The sequence below is a fragment of the Pogoniulus pusillus genome, chromosome Z (assembly GCF_015220805.1).
Source record: "Pogoniulus pusillus isolate bPogPus1 chromosome Z, bPogPus1.pri, whole genome shotgun sequence".
Lineage (NCBI taxonomy): Eukaryota > Metazoa > Chordata > Aves > Piciformes > Lybiidae > Pogoniulus > Pogoniulus pusillus.
This window is the reverse complement of record NC_087309.1, coordinates 13,218,559-13,235,520: the sequence shown is the minus strand read 5'-3', so window position 1 is coordinate 13,235,520 and position 16,962 is coordinate 13,218,559. Positions and strand designations below refer to the sequence as shown.

The 16,962-nt window shown below is 48.4% G+C and overlaps 1 protein-coding gene across 2 annotated transcripts in view; it reads left to right on the top strand.

Annotated features, from left to right (window-relative positions):
* The window catches only part of UNC13B (unc-13 homolog B), a 292,568-nt gene that overhangs the window by 30,553 nt on the left and 245,053 nt on the right, over positions 1–16,962 (top strand). For both annotated transcript variants that reach the window (XM_064140891.1, XM_064140890.1), the window contains exons 2-3: positions 7,235–7,264; positions 9,320–9,419. In XM_064140891.1, coding sequence (XP_063996961.1) covers positions 7,235–7,264; positions 9,320–9,419 — 130 coding nt within the window. The remainder of the gene's footprint in view (positions 1–7,234; positions 7,265–9,319; positions 9,420–16,962) is intronic.

The following is a 16,962-nucleotide window of genomic DNA, read 5'->3' as shown; positions in this document are numbered from 1 at the left end:
GAGGGAGCTGGGGTTGTTTAGCCTGGAGAAGAGGAGGCTCAGGGCAGACCTCATTGCTGTCTACAATTACCTGAAGGAAGACTGTAGCCAGGTGGGAGTCAGTCTCTTCTGCCAGGCACCCAGCAACAGAACAGAGTCTCATGTTGTGCTGGGGGAAGTACAGGCTGGATGTTAGGAGGAAGTTGTTGGCAGAGAGAGTGATTGGCATTGGAATGGGCTGCCCAGGGAGGTGGTGGAGGCACCATCCCTGGAGGTGTTGAAACAAAGCCTGGCTGAGGCACTTAGTGCCATGGTCTAGTTGACTGGCTAGGGCTGGGTGCTAGCTTGGACTGGGTGATCTTGGAGGTCTCTCTTCCAGCCTGCTTGATTCTATTTCAGTGCACCCTGAGGATGAAGGAACCTCTCAGCTGCACTAAACACCGCAACTCTGCGGGGCTCTGCTGTTAGCCAAAGAGGATGGACCCTGTTCTACAGCGGAGACTGTGCTGTGGAGCAGTGACAGGTCCCTGGGGCCTCCTGTGCCATTATCCTTCCTCTGACTTAGCTCAGGAAGACTTGTTTATTGTGAAAATAATTTAGCTCTGAATGTATGAGAATGCAGTGGAGACTTTTATTTATTTCTTTTTTAGAGCTGCCTGAATCTAGGAATAGGAAGGTGGCTATGTCATGCCAGATCTTCGTAACTGGCTCAGAAAAGTCCTTAAACGGCTGTTTTATCCAGACTTTTTCGTTCTTAGAGTCATGAGGGGACAAGGGGAGCTTCCTGGCACAGTCGGTGCTGCTGCTTTACTGTGGCACGTGCACTTGCATTTAATAACACACTTCTAATGCTGCTGGGCTTTTGTAGACATTACGTGAAACAAAACAGGGACTGAGATAAAATCAGGCGAGGTCACTGCACGGCTTTTGTTTCCTCTAGCCTGGAGAACTTTTTGGAGTCAGGTAGTGGGAAAGATAAGGATTCCTTGCTCTCAGGTGTGAGGTCAGGAAGTGCAGGCACTGCGCACGTAAAATGTTTTGAGTTCCAGGGGAGGAAGAGTTAGCTGTGTGTCAGGGTGGGATCCTCAGGGCCAGAAGACATTTAGATGCACCAGTCTTGGCACCACTTGCCAGCTTCCCAGCTGAGTTTCTGGCTCTGCAACGAGAACATGTTCTGTAGCTGATGATGTGGAGTCAGGCAGCAAAATTGTCACCAAGGGCTCAGTTTCAGAAAATGAACGTCTGAAGGGCTAGAGCACTGCCGAGCCGGCACTTCCCTCCCAGAGGGGATTTCCCTCCCTTCTTCATGGGTACTGCAGGCTGCACAGGCTGTGAATTTGGTGTGTTGACTTAGTCTTGGGTAGCATGAGCACTGTGAGCTCTTATTTCTGTTGCTTGAGCAACCTTTGCACCTAGCCTGGCATATCACTGCGCACTGAAGTTGGAGCACCTGGAAAAGGTGAGAAAAGCCAAGTGTGAAATGGAAATATCTATCGATTGTTCTGTTCAGCTGGGCACAGTTGCTGTAGAACTTAGAGTGCTCTTCAACCCATTAGCACTGCATCTGCGTCTCACAGGGAAGAGGAAGCTATTTGTCAAATAGCTGGTCATGCAAATGCGTTTTGAATGCTTCGCTTTCGGCCTCGCGTTTCTTTTTAAAAGCACTAATTAAACTGTGTCCATTCATTCCTCTGATTTCTCCTACAACCCCTCTGTGACCCTTCAGTGACCTCTGCGTAAGGCTGTAGGCTTCATTGTAGTGTGGTGAGTGACCAGCTCGTAAGCCATGTGCTTGATTTAGTTAGAATGTAATCTTTTGGCCATCTGCTTCTGCACTCGCTGTATCTGCCTCCTTCCGATTTGCAAGCAAATCTGCAGGCGTGCAAGACACTCAAGATTCCCTTTTACTGAGCATGAGCCTGCTCCTCCTTAGGAGGTTTGAGCAATGTGTAGTCCAGACCTCGTAGTAATTTGTCTTCCTTGACTTCGATTTTCTGGCTGGTGTGTGGGGCCACCTACTAATGAAAAAAACTTAGCCTTCAGACTTCTTGAAAAATAAGCAAGGATTTCTCTGTCGGGCTGTGTTTAAGAATATTCTGCTCTTTGTTCTGACCTTGTTTTTTCCACCCTCCCACAATTATTCTGGGCGTTTTTGCAATCTGTGGCTTATATTTTCCTTTTCTAGTGTTTAGGAGTCTGTCTGACTCTCCAGCCTTTTGTAAGTGACAGCTGTAGAGCATCTGAAATCCTGTTGTGGTGCCTTTGTTGGTTTTTTTTTTTTTAAGCTGCAAACAGGTCTTCAAATTGCTTTTCCTCTGGAAAACTCTCACTATTTTGGTATTGCTCTAAATAGACAAGACAAAAAGAATAATCTCTGGGTGAATTCAGTGTTTACATCAATTTTCATTGCTTTAGTATCTGTGTGTCTGATTTGCATCTGATTATTTGAGCACAACTCAGCTGCTTTCTAACAGCTCCTTGGACTGAGGTGTGTCTCTGATATGCCCAAGTTGTCTCTTAGTGATTAAATAAACGTTCCTGTGCACTGTGAGAGCAGGTACTTCTCTGCATATCTGCATCTTTGAGCAACAGCTTGTGGTGGAGGGTTGCACAGGCCTCAAATGACTATGTTTACAAACCTATTCATGCCCGGATATGTTGTCCCCCCAAAGGGGGTTACCCTGCCTAAATTTGGGGTAAGCAAGTTAAGGGGGACAAAGGGACAATAGCACTGGTGCCTTCCAGTTTGGGTTGCCTCCTTGAAGGCTGAAGTAAACACGTTGTGTAAGCTCATGAACCTAGGGTGGGGAATCCACCTGAGCCCTCTCCGTATTTGGGGGTACCAGGCCCCTGGACTTCACCTTATTTGGTATGTTTTGGCCTGTTGCCAAGCCCTCATTGGGCAGAATTGTGGCCCAGGGACCATCAATCGGGATCAGACCTCATAAAAGTGGCAATTCAGTGCTTCTGCCACCTCGCACCTCGCTTCTCGCTCCTTGCTCCGCTCCTGCCACCCTCCTCCACCCTCTAGCCGCTTTTGGGGACCACCGCCGCTGCATGACTCCAGCCCACGGCACCAGCCCAGGGAACTGACCAAGGCGCTGCCGGCCAGCCGCCGCCCCAGCCGCCGTTCCCAGCGTGACTGTGCCCGGGGAAGCTCCAGACAGCTGCCCCAATGACCCCTGAGCTGAACTATTCAAACCCACGGTATTTGGGACCATCGAAACTGACTCCAGCCAGTGAGTAACTGAGCAAACTCAGTCTAAGCCAGCATAAACTCTCAGTAACTTACCAGTGGCACTTTCATGCCACAGACTCTCTGCCTAAATCCTTTCAGACCTCTGCTCAATTCCCAGTTTGCTGTATATAGACCTTCTGTAATGCAATCTGGGAACCGCATACAAAGAGCTTGTGTGGGGTAGCTGTAAATAAGTTTGGGCAAGGGGGGGGGGGTTCCTTGTGTATATAATATTAAATTATTTAAACCCTTTTAAAATTCGGCCTCATATTTCATTCCCCCCAAACCCAGACAAGCCCCTTCACAACACAGCCACAAACTGGAACAGAAAAGGTTTCACCTCATCATGAAGGAGAAACTTCTTTTCCATGAGGGTGACAGAGCCCTGGAACAGTCTGCCCAGAGAGGTTGTGGAGTTTCCTTCTCTGGAGACTTCCCAAACTCACCTGGATGCATTCCTGTGTGACCTACCCTAGAGAATCCTGCCTTGTCAGGGGAGTTAGACTCTTGTCTGGAGGTCACTTTCAACCTCTGATGTTCTGTGATCTTGCCATGCTCACACAAGGCAGTGCCAAACACTAGGTTTTCCTTGCCTTTCTTGTTTTCTGTCGTTCTCATTCCCTTCCTGCCGTCGCTGCAGTGGTGTAGTACGGTTCAGCGTAGTGCAGTGTTTGCCTCAGGGTGCCTGAACTTTCTCTGCTGCCCTGTTTGCCGAGAGAAGCTGTTCGAAAATGAATGGAATGTAACATTTCCAGGTTGTTTAAAAATGCCATGTCGCCAGAGTCCAGAAGTGGCTGTGGGATAAATTCGGAGTGGATCAGGAAATCTCTGCTCTAGGGGTTTGATTTTGTCTTCGCGTTTCTGTTTTGTGGCAACTCAGAAGCAGCTCTATCTGTATCTGGTGTTGCTGAGTGCCATGTAGAATGATTTGCTTTTCTAGCACAGGATTTGTTGCATAAAATGTACTGTTTCACACGGCTTGATTTCGCTGTCCCCCTGGATTAGCAGTGAGTTCTCAGCCTTTGTTTCAACACTGTGAGTAATTAACTGTTAATGTGTCAGGCTTCTTCACCACTTCCTTACTCCTTTGTGTCCTTCCTTGAGTACTTGGCATAGAAGAGCTCTAAGCAGACAGAAGGAGCAGGTGTAGGTACATAAATTTCCCAAGGGAAAACTAGCTTTATTGTGCCTTTCCAAAGCTGTGGCATGGTGCGTGCTGTCCTGTGCGTTGCACCCAACCTGCCAGTTCTCTTGGGCTGATGAACAGGCTGCGGTTTGCCAGTGTCTAGCAGCGTTTCCCAGCCCTGAACTCCTGCACACTCTCGGTTACTGTTGCCTCACTGCCAGTCCTGATGTAAAAACGTTTTTTTATATGAGCTCTTTGGACGTGCTGTGTAAACTTGCAGATAGAACAAAAAAGTTATCGGTGAGATGTGACTTCCCAGGTTTGTGACCCAGCTTGTATTTGCAAGCCCTGCCTCTGAAGCTAAAAGTGCCATTTATTACATGTGGGTTGTCTAGAACTGTGGAATCGAGCAGACTGGAAGGGACCTCCAAGACCATCTAGTCCAACCCAGCACCCAGCCCTATCCAATTAACTAGGCCATGGTACTAAGTGTCTCATTCAGTTTTGAACACCTCCAGGGACTGCAACTCCACCACCTCCCTGGGCAGCCCATTCCAATGGCAAATCACTCTCACTGTCAAGAACTTCCTCCTAATATCCAGCCTATACCTCCCCCGGCACAACTTCAGAAGCGTGGGGGTTCATTCCTTGTAGTCACTAAAGGTACAAAGCTCCGTTTTTGCCATGTGGGTCCGGTAGCAGGGTCATGATCTTTGTTTAACCTTGCTGTTGCCACAGGATATGCCTGTTGCTGTGAGTTCTTGCTGAAGCCCCACACAGGCAGCCTTTTCAGCATGCCGAGGCAGTGCCGGGTTTGCTGCCTTTCATCTCATGAACCTCTTAATATGTAGCGATTGTGACAGCAACGTGCAGACATCATCTGGCGTAGTTTGCACATCACACGCTGCAGAGGCAGTGTCTCGTCTCCGTATCTAGGAGCCACCGGCCCACTCTGGATGCTTTTTTGACAAGTATCAAAATTCCATACCGGGGTTGCCCCTGCTTCCCTGCTGACAGCAATGGAGCTTATTGCGAACGGGGAGGCAGACCGGCTGAAGCTCACGTACATCTCCTGCCCCCTTTCTCCTGTTTTTCCTCCCCTCAGGCGTGTTCATTCCTTTCTTTGTCTCCAGCCTCTCTTGCAAAGGAGGAGAGGATTAGAGATAAGCTGGTGTCCGCTCACTCTAGGGCGGTATTTGATGAATTGCTTTGCTTTGTGTGCAGTTGCAAAGGCACCTACAAAGCGGGTAGATTGTCCTGCCAGTTTCTCAGTTTTTTTAAAAAAAAAGACTGATTTGGAGATTGAAAAAGAATCTGCGTCTTCAGTCAGCAGGAATACTGGCCCCTACCACTGCGGGTTTTGCTTTGTGTCACTGGATTCAACTTCGGGAGCACGTCAGGCCCAGAATATGGGAGAAAATGAATCTGTATTTTGGCTAAGGGCTTGACAGTCTAACTAAAAGCTCTTTTAACTTCCATTTGAGATGGCTCTGGCTCATACTATGCTGGTAGAGTATTTCTTTCATGCTGACTTACACCTGGACTCGAAATGCTTGCAAAGGAGAATTTCTCAAACTAGCAAGGTGTTCTCCATCACCACACTCTGTTGCATCTGTGTGCATGTGTCTGTCTGTAGCTTATTGTTTTTAAATTCGTGTATATTATATAATGTCCCTAAAATACTTGTCTTGAATGTTAGACTCCATGAACCTTTAATAAATGTTGTATTTATAATTAATAAATGCTGTATTTCTGGAGGAAACCACCATTTAAAACATCTTCTTGTTCTCTGGTGTATCTTGCTTGCCTACCTTGTGAAATATATTTTCTTCTTAGTGCTACTTTTCCACTGGGAAAACTAGCTGGAACCTAGAGATGTCTTCTTTTAGTGCTCACACTTAGCAATACCAGTGAGGATATGAGGTGGAAAAGAGGGATGCAAACAAAATCTCCGCTGGGTGATATAGATCTTCTCAATTTGGTGAGATAAGAACCCAGTGCTATTTTGTGATTTAACCAGTGTTTTTGATAAATCATAGAATCAAACAGGTTGGAAGAGACCTCCAAGATCATCCAGTCCAACCTAGCCAGTCAACTAGACCATGGCACTAAGTGCCTCTTCTAGTCTTTTCTTCAACACCTCCAGGGACGGTGACTCCACCACCTCCCTGGGCAGCCCATTCCAATGCCAATCACTCTCTGTGGGAAGAACTTCCTCCTAACATCCAGCCAAGACCTCCCCTGGCACAACTTGAGACTGTGTCCCCTTGTTCTGTTTCTGGTTGCCTGGGAGAAGAGACCAACCCCCACCTGGCCACAACCTCCCTTCAGGTAGTTGTAGACAGCTATGAGATCACCCCTGAGCCTCCTCTTCTCCAGGCTAAACACCCCCAGCTCCCTCAGTCTCTCCTCTTATACCATCCTGGAATTAAAGTACAAAGAAGAGCTCAAAGAAATGACATTTGAGTTTACACTGCTGCTTGTTTGGCACAGCAGATTAATTTGATTTACATGCGTATGCTGAGTGAGCTGCTATTCGGCTTGATTGTCTTCAAGTTGTGCTTGAAAGTTTGCTCTGTTAGGAGCACAAATTAATGTTTATTTCTTCTAGACTGTCTGTACATTTTCTAAGTGAGGTGGTATGAAAGTGATGCCTGGCTAAGCAGTTATAACTTTTGTTTACAAAGAATTGTTTTGGACATTGCCTTGTGTTAGCCAATTACTTCTTAAAATACATTGATTTAGAGAGGTAACCTGGGGTAGAGAAGAAATTTTGTCTCCAGGTCTGTTAAAATGAGTGTGGATTTCCATCCACCAGGCCTCCAGTTCATACTCTGATTCAATACCAGGACAAAAATACTGATGTCTGTTTTTTCTTTTTCTCTTTACAGTAAAAAAAGCTAAACTCCACGGACCACCAGGTAAGCCATGCTCTACTGTTTGTTCGTAGAAGTGATGAGACACCTACTCTCTCACTCCTTCATGCTGCTCCCTCCATTTTTTATCTACTTCCTCTTGTCTCCTGCATGTTCTCCTTAGCAGTGACTACCCTGAGAGCCCAAACAGCCTGGGACAATAGAAGGCTTGAGGCTGAGACCTGGTGTCATGGGTTAACCTCTGCCTACTCACCTTACCTGAGCAAATAACAGATGAGTAAAGGTCTTCCGTAACTGTCACCAGTTCTTGCCCCACCCTGCCCTTCCATTCTGCCTCCGTTTCTGTTACAAAAAAGAACCTGAAAATGTCCACCAGGCAGAAGTAGTGCATTCATGCCTGGATTTGCTGCTCCCTGGACACCAAAGTGATTTGTTCTCTTGTGTGGCAGCCTGTAATGTCTTTACTTGGGACTGAGTTCTCATCTGCAAAATAAGATAGAAGCAAATTGCAGGTAAGACTCACAGTTTATTTTCTAGACAACTGCTTCGCTGTGGTTCAGTAACTAGCAAGAAATCATGTAGCAGGCAAATACTTCTATAGCATGAAATTTAGTATGGAGTTTACAAAAGAAAAAGCAGTTTGCTTCTGGAGTGACATCTGTTCACAGAATGTCAAGGATTGGAAGTGACCCAAATAAATCATTGAATCCAACCCCCAGATGTTTGGATCCAAAGCGCAGATGTATTCATGTCTTACTTGCCCAGTTTTGTTCTCTTCATGCAGCTATGCTCCTGTTGTAGCAGAAAGCTTCCACACTCTCCTTGTTCTTACACCATGTCAGGTTGAGATCTGTGAATACACCAACCTTGAATTTCCAGGGAGGAAAAGCTGAGTGCCCAGAGTAGAAGTGAAATAGTGTGTACTTTATCCTTTCTCTCATCAAGAAGCCTTCTCATGATTGCAAAACACTTGCAGTCCATGTTTAACTCAACCAAAGCACATCGTTTCACTGATAAGCACAGTGTCCCTGGAGGATGGCGGTGATGTAGCTAGATACGAGTAACAGTGATTGCCACTTCTTCCTGGGCTTCTGGATCAGGTAGCTTACCTTTCTTTTCTTTTCTGTTAGGATATTTGAAGATAAATGCTGGAATCTGCTGTAGTAGCCCACTGCAATGATGCATGCAAATTTTGGCAGTGTCAGAACGGATTGTGAGCTGACATAGTGGGAGTAGATGCAGTGGAGCATTGCAGTATTAAAATATGTACACTGCTTTCTAGCTATTCACCACAGGTGTTCTTCTAGGCTTGATGATACCGATGGTTCACAGGTGGCAGCTTCCCTTGAAAGGGACTTAGTTTGTTCTCAGGTGCTGATGTTCAAACTCTGTATGCATAAGCAGGGATGCTTTTGGCTTTATTAACAGAGAGCAGGTGGGAGAAAAAGTTGTACCATTCATTTTCTTCAACTTCAAAATAAAAAGCAAGTCATCTAAAACAAGTGTGTCTTGTCAAAATATGAGTGTAATGTTCTCCTAGGTCATCTGGCTTAAGAAATTCAGGTGACTTCAGCACATGAAGCATGAATCACTGTATTCTGCCCTTTGACTCGTCTGTGAGGTTCTTTGAGGATTTATGGATGGAAAACTGGGTTGGAAGTAGGAGAGCAGTTGGGTCAGCAGAGAAGGGACAGTACAATCAGCCCAACCACTTTTTGCCTGCATGTTCTGCAAGTTTATTTTTCTCTCTGCATAGTCAGTATGATGAACCGGGTTCCTTCAGATTATCCCTTCTTTCTCTCACCTGCATTTCAGTAACAGTGAAGTGCCTGCATTCTTGAGGGTTTTATGCTCTTTGTCCCTGACTTACCACAAGTGCTTCATCACATCTTTGTGCATGGATTTCTAAAGAACTGTGAAAATTTGATGGCAGTTGGAAAACATCATTGCATTTGGCTGCTTAATATAGTGATTTCTTCCTATACAGGCTTCTCATATTGGGCTCCCTTGAGATGCAGACTTAAAACCTTGAAATGTTGCACTTATGTCATGAAAAGTCATACTGAAGGAGATAACTTTTTGTCTGTCTTTCCTCCCCAGATAAATTCAATACATATGTGACCCTGAAAGTGCAGAATGTAAAGAGCACGACGGTAGCCGTGCGAGGTGACCAACCCTGCTGGGAGCAAGACTTCATGTTGTAAGTATAATGTGGCTGTTAAGGAAGGGTTTGAATCTGGGTTTGGGGTGAAATGCAATAAGGCAGGTATGAAAGTTATTAAATGATTTATTAATATACATACATAGAAAAATTCCCCAAACTTATTTACAAGTAACCCACACAAATTCTATGATACAGAATGTCTATAGACAATCAAACTAGATGATTTAGGAAAGTCTTTAGGGACGTTTATAACTAGAGAGACTTGTGGCATGAACTGCCACTGAAAGGTCAGGCATAAACTTTTAGCAGCTTGAGTAAAGAGAGTTAAAGTACTCACTGGTCTAAAGTCTCAATGTTTGCGCTCATAGAATCATAGAATCAACCAGGTTGGAAGAGACCTCCAAGATCATCTAGTCCAACCTAGCACCCAGCCCTAGCCAGTCAACTAGACCATGGCACTAAGTGCCTCAGCCAGGCTTTTCTTGAACATCTGCAGGGACGGTGCCTTCACCACCTCCTTGAGCAGCCCATTCCAATGCCAACCACTCTCTCTGGGAAGAACTTCCTCCTAACATCCAGCCTAGACCTACCCCGGCACAACTTGAGACTGTGTCCCCTTGTTCTATTGCTGGTTGCCTGGGAGAAGAGACCAACCCCCACCTGGCTACAGCCTCCCTTCAGGTAGTTGTAGACAGCAATGAGGTCTGCCCTGAGCCTCCTCTTCTCCAGGCTGCACATCCCCTAGTCGCTCAGCCTCTCCTCATAGGGTTTGTGTTCCAGGCCCCTCACCAGCTTTGTTGCCCTTCTCTGGACACCTTCCAGCACCTCATCATCTCTCTTGAATTGAGGGGCCCAGAACTGGACACAGCACTCAAAGTGTGGTCTGACCAGTGCTGAGTACAGGGGAAGAATAACCTCCCTTGTCCTACTGGCCACACTGTTCCTGATGCAGGCCAGGATGCCATTGGTTCTCTTGGCCACCTGGGCACACTGCTGTCTGATCTTCAGCTACTATCTATCAGTACCCGCAGGTCCCTTTCCTCCTGGCTGCTTTCCAGCCACTCTGTCCCCAGCCTGCAGTGCTGCTTGGGGTTGTTGTGGCCAAAGTGCAGAACCCTGCACTCCAAAAGAATAGGCAGGAAAATATATGTAGTTAAAGCCAGGTGGTGGCCTTCACGTGGTAATGATGCGATGTGGCTGTGCTGCTGGTTCAGCCCAAATTGAGCACTCCATCTGAAATGGTTCACAGGAATGAGAGAGGTCTTCGTGGCTCTCAGGATGTCATTGGATGGTCAGCAGCCACCTGGGCAAAGCAGGGTCCAGGCTTGCGGTTTGTAGCAGTCCAATTGAGTGTTTTGTACAGCAAGGAGTCGGCCCTTGAGCTGGCATGGTGGGCTGGAGCGTCAGGCCAGCCAGGAACACGTAATTCACAGTATCACAGTATCATCAGGGTTGGAAGAGACCTCACAGATCATCAAGTCCAACCCTTTACCACAGAGCTCAAGGCTAGACCATGGCACCAAGTGCCATGTCCAATCCTGCCTTGAACAGCCCCAGGGACGGCGACTCCACCACCTCCCCGGGCAGCCCATTCCAGTGTCCAGTGACTCTCTCAGTGAAGAACTTCCTCCTCACCTCCAGCCTAAATTTCCCCTGGCATAGCTTGAGGCTGTGTCCTCTTGTTCTGGTGCTGGCCACCTGAGAGAAGAGAGCAACCTCCTCCTGGCCACAACCACTCCTCAGGTAGTTGTAGACAGCAGTAAGGTCACCCCTGAGCCTCCTCTTCTCCAGGCTAACCAATCCCAGCTCCCTCAGCCTCTCCTCGTAGGGCTGTGCTCAAGGCCTCTCCCCAGCCTCGTCGCCCTTCTCTGGACACGCTCAAGCATCTCAATGTCCCTCCTAAACTGGGGGGCCCAGAACTGAACACAGTACTCAAGGTGTGGTCTAACCAGTGCAGAGTACAGGGGCAGAATGACCTCCCTGCTCCTGCTGACCACACCATTCCTGATGCAGGCCAGGATGCCACTGGCTCTCTTGTCTACCTGGGCACACTGCTGGCTCATGTTCAGGCTCATGTATCAATCAGCACCCCCAGATCCCTCTCTGTCTGGCTGCTCTCCAGACACTCTGACCCCAGCTTGTATCTCTGCATGGGGTTGTTGTAGCCAAAGTGCAGCACCCTGCACTTGGAGCTATTGAACACCATCCCCTTGGACTCTGCCCATCTGTCCAAGTGGTCAAGGTCCCGCTGCAGAGCCCTTCTGCCCTCCAACCCAGTCACATCTGCCCCCAGCTTGGTGTCATCTGCAAACTTGCTGATGACTGACTCGATGCCCTCATCCAGATCATCTTGAGACAGCCTCCAACTGTTTGTAAAATCTCATCTGTTTCCTCATCCTGGTTGGGTGGTCTATAACAGAGTCCAACCAGGATGTCAGATTTATTAGTCCTCCCTCTGATTTTAACCTGCAAGCTCTCAACCCCTTCGTCCCTCACCTCAAGCTCTGTGGCAAGGAGTGACTCCGTAATATACAGAGCCACCCCTGCTCCTCTTCTCCCTTGCCTATCTCTCCTGAAGAGGTTATATCCTCCCAGTACAGCACTCCAGTCGTGCCTGTCATCCCACCAAGTTTCTGAAATGGCATCTATATCATAGTCACCCTGGTGGACCAGGACTTCCAATTCCTCCTGCTTGTTACCCAAGCTGCGTGCATTGGTGTAGATGCACTTCAGCTGGGCTCTCGATTCCCCAATTGTCCCTGGTTTCCTTGCCACTCTCTCCTTCTCAGAGAGAGTAATTGCTTCACCCACCCCCTTCAGACCTAGTTTAAAACCCGCCTAATGAGCCCTGCCAACTCCAGTGCCAAGACTCTCCTGCCCCTCCTAGACAACTGCACCCCATCGTGATCAAGCAGGTCCGGCGCAGTAAAAGTTCCCCCGTGGTCAAAGAACCCAAAGTGCCGCCGCTGGCACCATCCCTTGAGCCATTTATTGATATCGTAGGTTCTGCTGTTCCTCTCTGTGAACTCCCTTGCCACAGAGGGAACTGAGCAGAACACCACCTGTGCTCCTGCCCCATCTATCAATTTCCCCAGGGCCTTAAATTCCTTTTTAATTGCCCTGGTGCCCTTCTTCTCAATCTCATCCCTGCCAGCCTGTATTACCAGCAAGGGGTAATAATCAGAGGGCTGGATTAGGTTAGGGATTCTCCTGGCGATGTCCCTAACCCGGGCACCAGGAAGGGAGCAGACCTCCCTGTGAGACCGGTTGGGATGACAGCTGGGTCACTCTGTCTACCCTGGTGTAGCTTGAGGCTGTGTCCTCTCATTCTGGTGCTGGCCACCTGAGAGAAGAGAGCAACCTCCTCCTGGCCACAACCACCCCTCAGGTAGTTGTAGACAGCAATAAGGTCACCCCTGAGCCTCCTCTTCTCCAGGCTAACCAATCCCAGCTCCCTCAGCCTCTCCTTGTAGGGCTGTGCTCAAGGCCTCTCCCCAGCCTCGTTGCCCTTCTCTGGACACGCTCAAGCATCTCAATGTCCCTCCTAAACTGGGGGGCCCAGAACTGAACACAGCACTCAAGGTGTGGTCTAACCAGTGCAGAGTCCAGGGGCAGAATGACCTCCCTGCTCCTGCTGACCACACCATTCCTGATGCAGGCCAGGATGCCACTGGCTGTCTTGGCCACCTGGGCTCACTGTTGGCTCATGTTCAGTCCTGACAGGTAGACAAGGATTTCTCAGTATCTTTGAGAATGGTGGGTTTTTTTTGTGTGTGGATGGATGACTCATTGATCTGTTACGTCTGCTTCTGTTTCTATGGCATTGTAAGACAAACTCTATCTTACAGTATCACACAATGGTAGGGGTTGGAAGAGACCTCCAGAGGTCATCTAGTCCAGCCTCTCTGCTGACACAGGCATGCCTACATCAGGCTGCACAGGAATGTGCCTGGACAGCTTTTAAATCTTTCCAGGGAAGGAGAATTCACACATTCTCTGGGCAGCCAGATCCAGGGCTTCATCACCCTCAAAGTAAAGATTTTTTTTTAAATTCCTTCCATTTAAGTGAAACCTCCTGTGTTCTAGTTTTAGCCCATTGCCCCACGTCCTGCTGGTAGACACCACTGAAAAAAAAACCCCAATCTCATCTTTTTAACTCCCACTTTTTAGATACTGATAAGCACTGATAGATCTCTTATCCGTATTTTCTTCTCCAGGGTAGAGACCCACAGGTTTCTCAGCCTTTCCTTTTAAGAGAGATACTCCAGTCTCTTAACCATCCTCATCCCCTGCATCATCCGTTGGACTCTGTCCAGTAGTTCCTTCTCCCTCCTGAACTGGATCAGGAACTGGCAGGATGGCAGAGCCCAGAGAGTGGTGGTGAATGGTGTCACATCCAGTTGGCAGCTGGCACTAGTGGTGTTCCCCAAGGATCAGTGCTGGGCCCAGTCCTGTTCAACATCTTTACTGATGATCTGGACGAGGGGATTGAGTCCAGCATCAGTAAGTTTGCAGATGACACCAAGCTAGGAGCAGGTGTGGAGCTGTTGGAAGGTAGGAGAGCCCTGCAGAGGGCCCTGGCCAGGCTGGATGGGTGGGCAGAGGCCAACAGGATGAGATTGAACAAGGCCAAGTGCAGGGTTCTGCACTTTGGCCACAACAACCCTAAGCAGCACTACAGGCTGGGGACAGAGTGGCTGGAAAGCAGCCAGGAGGAAAGGGACCTGGGGGTACTGGTGGACAGTAGGCTGAAGATGAGGCAGCAGTGTGCCCAGGTGGCCAAGAGAGCCAATGGCATCCTGGCCTGCATCAGGAACAGTGTGGCCAGTAGGACAAGGGAGGTTATTCTTCCCCTGTACTCAGCACTGGTCAGACCGCACCTTGAGTGCTGTGTCCAGTTCTGGGCTCCTCAATTCAAGAGAGATGTTGAGGTGCTGGAATGTGTCCAGAGAAGGGCAACAAAGCTGGTGAGTGGCCTGGAGCACAGTCCTGTGAGGAGAGGCTGAGGGAGATGGGGGTTTGAAGCCTGGAGAAGAGGAGGCTCAGGGGTGACCTCATTGCTGTCTACAACTACCTGAAGGAAGACTGTAGGCAGTCGGGGGTTGGTCTCTTCTCCCAGGCAACCAGCAACAGAACAAGGGTCCTTCTTGGCCACAAGAGCACATTAGTGACTCATGGTGTAACTTGTGAACTTGCTGTCCACCAGTACTCCCAGGTCCTTATCTGCAGACACTCTTTCCAGCAGGTTAGCCCCTATCCTGTACTGATACGTTGGGTTATTCCTCACCAGATGCAGGACTCTACACTTGCCCTTCTAACTTCATGAAGTTACTGTATTCCCGACTCTCCAGCCTTCCCAGGTCTTGCTGAACTGCACACAGCCTTCTAGTGTTTCAGTCACTCCTTCCAGTTTTGTACCATCATGAAACTTGCTGAGAGTACACTTCATCCCTTCATCCAGATCACTGATGAAGATATTGAACACAGTTGGACCCAGTACTGCCCCTTGGGGAACACCACTAGCTACAAGTGTCTCCTCATTTCCAGGCATCAAATTGGACCCTGCACCACTGATCACAACTCTCTGAGCTCTGATGTTCATCCAGTTCTCAATCCATCTCACTGTCCAATCATCTAACCCATACTATCTAAGGTTTTCTGTGAGGATATTCTGAGAAACAGTGTCAGAAGCCTTGCTGAAGTCAAGGTTGACAACTTCCACTGCTCTCTCCTCAGCTACCCATTGTAGAAGGTTGGTCAAGGAAGATTTTCCCTTTTTGAATCCATGCTGACTACTCCTGATAGTCTTCTTTGCCTTCACATGCTTAGAGATGATCTCCAGAATGAACTGCTCTAACACCCTTCCAGAAATGGAGTAGAGGCTTAGTGGCCTCTAGTTTTTCTGGCCTTCCTTAGTTTCTGGGGTCCTTCCATTTACTGAACTCCTAAAAGTGTTTCCTGGAACTTGGCATGGGCACTGTATGGATGCAGAGATAATGATGTATTAATCTTCTGGAATCAGAATCATAGAATGGTTTAGGTTACAAATGACCTCAAATATCATGTATTTCCAACCCCCTGGACATAGGCAGGAACACCTCCCACTAGAACAGGTCACTCAAGGCCTCATCTAACCTGGCCTTGAACACCTCCAGGGAGGGAGCATCCACAGCCTCCCTGGGCAACCTGTGCCAGTGTTTCACCACCCTCACTGGAAAGAACTTCTTCCTAACATCTAGGTTAATTCTTCTCTCTGCCAGTTTAAGCCCCTTACTCCTTGTTCTGTCATTACAAGACCTCGTCAGTAGTCCCTCCTCAGCTCTCCTGTAGGCCCCCTTCAAATGCTGGAAGGCCAGTATAAGGTCTCCTCAAAGCTTTCTCCTCTCCAGGCTGAAGAGCCCCAACTCTAGTAGCCTGTCCTCATAGCAGAGGGTCTCCAGCCCTCTGAGCATCTTTGTGGCACTCTGGGCTCACTCAGACAGTTCCATGTCCTTGTGTTGAGGGCTCCAGAACTGCACACAGTACGCTAGATGGAGTCTGATGGGAGCAAAGGGACAGAATCCCCTCCCTTGCCCTGCTGGTCAAACTTCTCTTGCAGCCAAGCACATGGTTGCTGTCTGGGCTGCATGTGCATATGGCCAGCTCATGTTGAGCTTCTCATCAACCCAGACCTTCAGGTCCTTTTCCTCAGGGCTGCTCTCAGCCATTCGCCACCCAACCTGGATCTGTGCTTGGGATTGCACCGAATCACAGGATCAGAGGATGTTAGGGGTTGGAAGGGATCCAAAGAGATCATCGAGTCCAACTCCCCTGCCAGAGCAGGACAATGCTATCTAACACAGATCACAGAGGAACACATCCAGACAGGCCTTGAAAGGCTCCAGAGAAGGAGACCTCACAACCTCTCTGGGAAGCCTGTTCCAGTGCTCTGTGATCCTTACAGTAAAGAGGTTCCCCCTTGTGTTGAGGCAAAACCTCTTTGGCTGCAACTTACACCCATTGCTCTGTGTCCTATCACAGGGAGCAAGTGAGCAGAGCCTGTCCCCCTGCTCCTGGCCAGCCTTCAGATACTTACAAACATTTATCAAATCCCCTTTAAGTTTTCTGTTTTCCAGACTAAAAAGTCCCAAGTCACTCAGCCTCTCTTCATAAGCCATGCCCTCCTGTTCCCTAATCGTCCTCCTAGCCCTTCGCTGGACCCTCTCCAGCAGATCCCTGTCCCTCTTAAACTGGGGAGCCCAAAACTGAACACAGTATTCAAGATGAGGTCTCAGCAGGGCAGAGTAGAGGTCAAGGAGAACCTCCATTGATCTGCTGGACACGCTCTTTCTAATACACCCCAGGATCCCATTGGCCTTCCTGGCCAGAAGGGCACATTGCTGTGCCATGGTTAACTTGTTATCCACCAGCACCCCCAGGTCCCTCTCCACAGGACTGCTTTCCAGCAGATCACCTCTCAGCCTGTACTGGTGCAGTTTGTTATTCCTCCTCAGATGCAGGACTCTGCACTTGTCCTTGTTGAACTTTGTTTTATTCATCTATGCCCAGCTCTCAGTCTGTCCAGGTCTTTCTGGATGAC